Below are 8,758 nucleotides of genomic sequence, written 5' to 3' on the forward strand. Positions count from 1 at the left end.
ATTCTCTTTCAGATGCAAATGAAAGGCAAGATCAATACAGTAATTCAGGATAATTCATGTATACAGCAAACACACACAGGTGTATATACAGTGGTAGCCAAAATGATTAGAACACTAGTATTTTCACCAGCTAAAAAAGTCAGATAAATATATATATATCCACCGCTGTGCTGTAAAAGACTGATCTGTAGTCATCAGAAAAGTTTCTTTGCAGTTCTTGCTGCTAAAGTTGGCACAAACAGTTTAAAGGGGCAATTAGTTTTTTCTCATGGGCAGGTGTTGGATAATTTTTATTTAGTTTATATATACACAATATATATATAAAACAAAACTCCCTGTTGAAGAATTGCCATAAACATGTATTTTCATTAGCTTATTTGTGCATCTACAGCTAAATGGGTTTTATAATCAATAGAGAACACACCTATAGATGTGATGTTAATATTTACTTTTAATAAATGCATTACTAGAAAAAAATTGCAGTGCTTCATTTTGCAGTAAAGTTGAACTGTTTGGTTAAGATAATTTTGGGTTTATGGCTGTGCTAATTGTTTTGAGAACAAGTACATTGCATTGGAGAAATGTGTCAAATCGATTGTGAAAAACTGTAATTTCAAGGTTGAGAAGGAAGGGGAAAAAACGGTTATGTACAAAAATTACGACTGGTTGAGATGACTTGGGCCACTTGGGGAAAATAACATGGCAGCGGCTATTTGCACTAAGTGTAAATAGCGAAAGATGCTATTTACACTAAGTAAAAATAGCATATTTTCTTAGCGATAGATGCTATTTAGTGCAAATATCAGCAAAGATTTAACAATATGTAATTTACACTAAGTGCAATAGCTATAGATTCTGTTTACACTATGTTAAAAAAACAGGATTTTCTGCTATTTATATTACTTATTGCAAATAGTGGTAATTATCTGCACCTCAGTATTGTAGTGCATTATAAAACAGTATGCAATAATAATGTATTGAGTGCAAATAATAATTTTAATTCAAATTATTAAATGGATGCCACCTTATTTGCACAATAAAGCCCTCCATACATCTACCCTATGTCAGGAAATCATCGCAATCACTCACGTCAGCACAGTCACCTCCTCCGACACAAACCAAATCCCAATCACCCGAATTCTGATCACCTGCACCTGCATCACCAATTAAGCCCGCTATATCTTCTCACTCCACTCAGCATTCCAGTGTCCGGTCTACCGTTCACTACCTGAACATTGCCAGACTCATTACAAGCTTTACTAACTGTTGTTTCCTTACCTCCAGAAGTCCTTTCAGTCTCAGCTATTCCGATTCTCCTCAGACCCGGTTCATCTCCAGGATTCCTAATACTATCATACCCAGATTACCAAGAAGCTAAGATCCCCAGAACTCTCTCATATCTCTCTTACTCACCTGCCTTCGATCCTAACCATCACAGCATTGACAATAAACCCCTCTGTTTACCTGAACTCCTTGTCTCTTGCCTGTTTGTGACAGAAGACCGGACCCAAACCAACACCTCCATGGATCCCCGTCTTCCATCCACCGCAGAGGTCCTCGAGGAACTAGTCAGCGCCCTCAGGACCTCCCTCACGCCAGTCACCACCTCATCATCTGCCTTGTCCCATGGCCCTGCCTGCTTCATATGCTGGTGACGCGGCTGTGTGTGGCGGCTTCCTTCTACAAGTGGATCTGTTTATAGAAATGCAGCCGCAGAAGTTCACAACGGAACGTTTGAAGGTAGCCTTCTTAATTTCCCTCCTAGACGGCAACGCGCTGGAATGGGCCCGAGCAATATGGAACGCTGAAAGTGCCATAATTAATTCCTATGTTGCTTTCAAAAATCATTTCAAGGAAGTGTTTGGCTCCACGACGGGAGAGCTTTCTGTGTCCGACCAACTTCTGCGCCTGCGTCAAGGCTCCTCCACCACCAGGGAGTACACACTACAATTTCGCACACTAGCGGCGACTAGTGGCTGGAATGAGGCGGCCCTCCTCAGTGCCTACCGTCAAGGTCTGGACCCTCCCCTTCGTGCTCAAATGGCCATCTACGATGACAACATCGGACTAGAGGGCTTCCTACAACGAGCCACTCGCATCTCGCAACGGTTGTCAGCCTGCCAGCCCCACGAAGCCGCCCACCAGCCCTTCGCGTCCACCAGCGGTCCCTCTGTACCAGAGCCCATGCAAATGGATTCCACCCGACTCTCCAGGAAACTGAACCCGGCGGAGCAGAATTATGACATCGGCAATCGGGAACTGCTCGCCATCAAACTGGCCCTGGAGGAGTGGCGTCACTGGCTGGAGGGAGCCCATCACCCTTTCTCAGTGATCACGGATCATAAGAATCTCCAGTATCTCCGTGAAGCCAAAAGACTCAACCCTCATCAAGCCTGATGGGCTTTGTTCTTCACAAGGTTCCAATTCACAATCACTTACAGACCTGGAAATCACAATTGCAAGGCTGATGCGCTATCCCGTATTCACTCTCCCGACAGTCCAACGGAACCAGAACCCATTCTCCCTCCAGCCCTGATCGTCAGCCCCATACAGTGGAACATCAACCAGGACATCCGTGACGCCACTCGCACCGAACCTGCTCCGCCGGGCTGCCCAGAAGGGAAGACGTACGTTCCCACCTCCCAGTGTCAGACCCTTCTGGGCTCAGTACATGAAGTACCGGGCTCTGGACACCTAGGCAGGCAATGGACCCTCTCGCTCCTCCAGGCTCGGTACTGGTGGCCCCAGTATGACCCGGGATGTCGACAGGTACGTCCAAAGCTGTTCAGTCTGTGCTATGTCTAAAAACAGACTGAACGAAGGATCCAGGAGCTCGGACGTTACCTCCGGTCATACTGCCATGACGATCAGCACAGCTGGAGCCGCTACCTTCCTTGGGCCGAGTATGCACAAAACTCCCTCCGTCAGAATACCACCAGCCTGACCCCTTTCCAGTGTATGCTCGGCTACCAACCTCCACTCTTCCCCTGGACAGAAGAGCCCTCGGCGGTTCCAGCTGTGGACTACTGGTTTCGAGAGAGTGTGGGACTCGGCTCATGTCCAGCTCCAACAAGCAGTGCGGAGGCATAAGTTCTTCGCAGATGCCCGGCGTACCGCTACTCCCACCTACCAGCCTGGAGAGCTGGTTTGGCTGTCCACCCGGGATCTGCGCCTCCGCCTGCCCTGTAAAAAGCTGAGTCCCCGCTATATTGGTCGGTTCCCAATACCGAGGCAGATCAACCAAGTCACCTACCTTCAACTTCCACCAAGGTACAAAATTCACCCCCCTCTGTTTACCTGAACTCCTCTTGTCTCTTGCCTGTTTGTGACACCCTAACCCTACCAGATCATTTATTTTCAACCTTTTGATTATTTCGTCCATTTTTATTGAAAATAAATGCCTTTCCGATGTGATATGAAATTTGAAAAGGGAGAAAAATAAGTTCGACAAAAAGTGGTTTAGAACAAAAAGCATGCGCTCTATCATCTACGCCACTGGAAGTTATGTTTACCAAGTGTCTTTTGTAGTGTTGACTCCCAATCACATGTTGGTTGGCGAAGTTAGTGTAAATAGCCTCTGCCAACAAGGGTGGGTGTTTGCACTTGATGTAAGTAGACCCTCCGAAATAATATGATTTGTGGAAGTACATAACTTACTACTGTATATAGTATATTCTTCAGGCGGCGGCTATTTGCGCTAAGTGTACAGTAAATAGATATATAGGCTATTTACACTAAGTGAAAATAGCAGGATTTCCTTAGCGATATGCTGTTTACGCTAGCCTAAGTGCAAATAGCCATAGATTCTATTTACACTGTGTTAAAATAGCAGGAATGTCTGCTATTTATACTACTTATTGCAAATAGTTGCAATTATCTGCTAGTATTGTAGTACATTATAAAACAGTATGCAATAATAACGTATTGAGTGCAAATTTTAATTAAAATTATTAAATAGATGCCACCTTATTGGGACAATAAAGCCCTTCCTACACCTACCCTAACCCTACCCGATACTATATTTTCAACTGAGTATTTCCTTCATTTTTTGTATTGAAAATAAATGCCTTTCCGATGACATATGACATGTAAAAAGGCAGAAAAAAAAGTTTGGCAAAAGACAGATGCGAATTTGGATCGATCACATCAAATAGACTACAGCATGCACTTTACTATCTACACCACTGGAGCTGTTGTTTAGCAATCGTCTTTTGTAATGTTGACTATCCCAATCTCACGTTGGTGGGTGGAGTTAGTGTAAATAGCCTCTGCCATCAAGGCAGGCTGTTTGCACTTTGAGTAAATAGACACTCTGTATTCTCTTTATTATGTGTATTTTATATTTTCTGTTTAGTGTGATTTGTGTGCAATTTTTGAACTTATGCAAGAGTTGAAGAGTTCTGAAGAATAGGGTTGATTTTGTAGTTTCTATTCCGAAGCAATAAAGTGTCGATTTTTTCCCCCTCATTTTGAGCAGGGTTTCTCTCACCAGTGAGCGTGAAACCCCAGTGTGTGTTTCTTCACACTATGTGTGTTTCTTGGCTTCTGTTGAAACTTTTATCTATTGAACCTATTTTTCATGGATTACTGCTTTACCAAATGAGCAACCGAAACTCATTTAGAAACTCATTAATTCATTAATTCATTCTGAGGTAATTAATAATGAATGTTCATTATGACTCTAGTTTTTCTCCAGACTGCATGCATTCTGCTTCCCTCTGAATGCTTACAGTATATCCTATTTATGGACAATATCTTCTGCATGACAGATTATCCATTCAGCTGCACATCATAGTAAACATTTGTAATGGGATTATGAATGCCGAAACAAATTGGTGGTAAACAAATGGAAATGAGTTTCATAAAGTGGCGTTTTATAAAGCAAAGGAGTGGGTCAGTGACTTCAAGGAGAGAGAAAGAGACTAAACTAGGTCCTTTTGATCTATACAGTGTGCACAGTGAAGTACAGTATATCATTACTGTGTTAGCACTGCCTCTGGGACTGGAAACTTATCTGCCTCTCTGCCACTGTCTCGCACTGTGCCTTTTAAATATCCCCTGAATCATAATCCATGTGTGCTGGTTAATTTATCATTCGATCTGTCTTTATCTGTGCAGATGCTGGGAGCTGAGTGCAGGAAACATCAAATGGATCTACCAGGTCCCCATTCTGACAGCCATTGGGGTGAGTAAAAGTGAAGTGAAAAACTGTCAGACTCTTAATAAACACGGCGTGAGAACCAAGCGACAGCCTGGGAAACAGTTCAAAGACTGAGGCAATTTTCCCTGAGGAGGGAGAAATCGTCTAACTTTACCTAAACTTTTCTCTTTTCTGTTATTCACCACTGCAAGATGAAAAGCACTTTGGCAAAGAAGGCAAATGTCAGAAGAACTGGCAAGAACATTACCATAATTACAACGTGCATGTGTGTGTTTCTGCCAGTTCTGCCAATTACTGGATGCAGACAATAACATGATTCAGACATGGGCACAGTCAGGAGAGACCGAAGCGTCTCAGCGGGGGTGCCTACATGTTAACCTCATTTCGCCTTTCTAGTTCATTATGTTCATTTAGAAATGATGAATTAAAAAATGGGATTTATTTATCACTTTCAACTTGAAGTGATGGTTTACAGCTGCTGCTTTAACTATTCAGATACTCGACTGCCAAGGTAACATTAGCATGCATACATGTAAGTGATGTACAGCGGCACCAAAAATATTTGAACACTTAAAAATGAATGGCATTTCATTAGATTTAAAAAAAAAAAAATATATATATATATATATATATACAGTGGGTACGGAAAGTATTCAGACTCCCTTCAATTTTTCACTCTTTGTTATATTGCAGCCATTTGCTAAAATCATTTAAGTTAATTTTTTTTCCTCATTAAAAAGTGACACTTATTGACCAGCATGGTCCACTACATGCATGTGCAACCATCAATTACCCCCTCCATCTTCAGTCAATACTGCCCGTCATGGTGCTTAACACATGGCCGTATGAGAACGAAGCCTCGTGGGTTCAATCGAACACACATCACTAAACCTCCAGGGTTGATCGAATGCCTCTTTTGTGGCTTTAAAACAGTGATGGGCAAACTTGGCCCTTCCAGGCCACTTTCCTGCAGAGATTTGGTCCAACCCTGATAAAACTCACCTGCCTGTAGCTAGTAGTCTTGAAGACAATGATTAGCTGGTTCAGGTGTGTTTGATTAGAGTTGGAGCTAAACTCTGAAGGAAAGTGACCTGGAAGGGCCAAGTTTACCCAACCCTGCTCTAGAGCTTTTCTCAGAAATAGCTTTCTTGGTGTTTTTGCTCTGAAAATGTGTGTTTAGTTCTCCTCAAGTTTACACCATTGTCAGAGTAACCGTATAGTTCCTCACATTAACTGTCAACATACTGTATTGTTTGACAATCAGTTTTTAAACAATGCATTTATTACACAATATAATGTTTAAAAGTTTTTTAGAGAAATAATACTTTTGCTTCGACTTTTATATTGTTACAAAAAATCAAATAAATGCTGTTCTTTTAAATTAGCATCAGAGAATCCTAAATAAAAATAGTATCAATGTTTCCACAAAAATATTAAGCAACACAGCCGTTTTTAACATTGACAATAATAAGAAAAGTTTCTTGAGCACCAAATAAAAATATTAGAATGATTTCTGAAGGATCATGTGACATTGAAAACTGGAGTAGTGGCTACTGAAAATTCAGCTTTGCCATAAAAAAATTCTAAAATTAAAAACAGTGATTTATTATTTCGCAATATAACTGTTTTCTCCTGTATTTTTTATCTAATAAATGCAGCCTTCTTGAGCATGACCCGCTTCTTTATATATATCTACATATATCTATAACAGGGGCAAGGGATTCAGTGCCTCCTTAAAATATTTGATGAGAATACAATTTGTAGTACAAAAATAAAACAATGGCAATATTATAAAATATATCATTAACAAGTATATAAATCACTCATTTTTCTAAAGAAACATTGTCCAACAGCAACACCAGCAGGTAAAGTTACAGCCGGAGTATGCACCTCTCTCGCCTCCCCTGAGCCCATTGAGTTTTAACAGACCCCATAAAGCATGAGGTGAGTTTGGTGGGGGGTAATTGAGAATGAATGGGGGAAAGTCACATGAGAGGAGGCAATGCCTCCATCGCAGTATGATTGGATATGACTGGTTATATTCGGCTGTGATTGGTCCATGACAAATCTTTTGTTATGTCAAAATAAGACTTGAAATAGTCTGTGACCACTATTTACCGAGCTTTGATGACTGAAGATCTGAAAATTAAAAAAATAGTTAAAAGTTAACTATTAAAAAGAATAGCTGCACATAAGTTCACAAATAAAATGTATTAAGTTGTTACTGCCTTGAGTTATTATTTGGGAATAAATGCAAAATGCTTAAAAACACTAACTTGATGAGATTCATATTTGGCTTTAAAGGAGACATATTATTCCCCATATTTTACAATATGTAATATAAGTCTCAGGTGTACCCAGAATGTGTCTGTGAAGTTTTAGCTCAAAATACCCCACGTATCATTTATTATATCATTTTGAAAATGCCTATTCTGAGTGGAAGCAGAAACACGCTGTTTTTCGTGCCTGTCTCTTTAAATGCAAATAAACTGCTGCTCCCCGCCCCCTTTTCCAGAATAGAGCTGCGCCATTACAGCTCATACCGGCTAAAAAACATCTGTTTTGGTTCTGATTATAATTTTTATCGCGCTGAAATCATGCGTTTTTAACCATATTAGTTTAAACTTCTGATATACGGTTTTCTGAGTGCACACATCCGAAGCACACGGACAGAAAGCGGCTGTCACAGCATGTGAGTACTAAACTAAGTTCTCATTCACGCACAAGTTTACGTTAAAAACACATGAGTTACAAAATTTTGTTATTCAATGGATTATTATTTGAAAAGAATCTTATGCTACAGAACCCTTGACGTTCAAGGCGTTTAGGTCATTTTATAATACTCTAGAGCAGTGTTTCCCAACCTTTTTTTAGTCGCGGCACCCTTTGGAAATTTTAACAAACTTGTGGCACCCTATAAAATTAATTGTCACAATATTTGAAATTCTAACTTCGATATGATAATTTGAAAAGTATAGATATTCGGTACAACAGGGAAGAACTGCAGAATATAATGTCATACAGATATTTTTAATATTATTAAAACATTTTGTCCATCAATGGTAGCAATCAGTAGGCTAATTTCTAATGAAGAGACCAATTTATATGACAGATTTTAATGTAGGCTTTTATACATATGTAAACATTATTTAATTACCATTATAACTAGCTATCTCACAAATTTTTGCTCACTCCTCACTCTGTAAATTTTACAGTGGGGTAATTTTGGTGCAGTAGCACGAGATAGCTTGATTTCAAACTTTGAACTTTGAAAAAAATGACAAGTAAGCAGTCAGTAATAAAATAAGCACAAATAAATAAATTAATAACGATAGCACAAATAAAAAATAACGACATGCCTTCGAATTAAATAAATTGCTTTTTAGTTTTTCAGGTAGGTCTAACAGTAGGGTTAAGATATTTAAAATATTTTTTTTTATTTTTACCAATTATCCAAATAATGTTTAGTCCTAGAAAGCTATTATTATCAGAACACGTGAGCATAACATAGCGGTTAGCAGATCAATGAATGAGAGGGCAGCGTTACCAGAGTTGCCCATATACCACACCTTGTTACAGCACAGTAAGGCTATTGCA

General features: G+C 39.9%; 1 protein-coding gene across 2 annotated transcripts in view; it reads left to right on the plus strand.

The window, feature by feature from the left end:
• Positions 1 to 8,758, plus strand: part of LOC107663806 (parathyroid hormone 2 receptor-like) — a 75,330-nt gene that overhangs the window by 47,692 nt on the left and 18,880 nt on the right. For both annotated transcript variants that reach the window (XM_016454154.1, XM_016454153.1), the window contains one exon: positions 5,119 to 5,185. In XM_016454154.1, the coding sequence (XP_016309640.1) occupies positions 5,119 to 5,185 (67 nt within the window). The remainder of the gene's footprint in view (positions 1 to 5,118; positions 5,186 to 8,758) is intronic.

This window comes from Sinocyclocheilus anshuiensis, unplaced genomic scaffold (genome assembly GCF_001515605.1).
Source record: "Sinocyclocheilus anshuiensis isolate Anshui unplaced genomic scaffold, SAMN03320099.WGS_v1.1 scaffold976, whole genome shotgun sequence".
NCBI classification, from domain to species: domain Eukaryota; kingdom Metazoa; phylum Chordata; class Actinopteri; order Cypriniformes; family Cyprinidae; genus Sinocyclocheilus; species Sinocyclocheilus anshuiensis.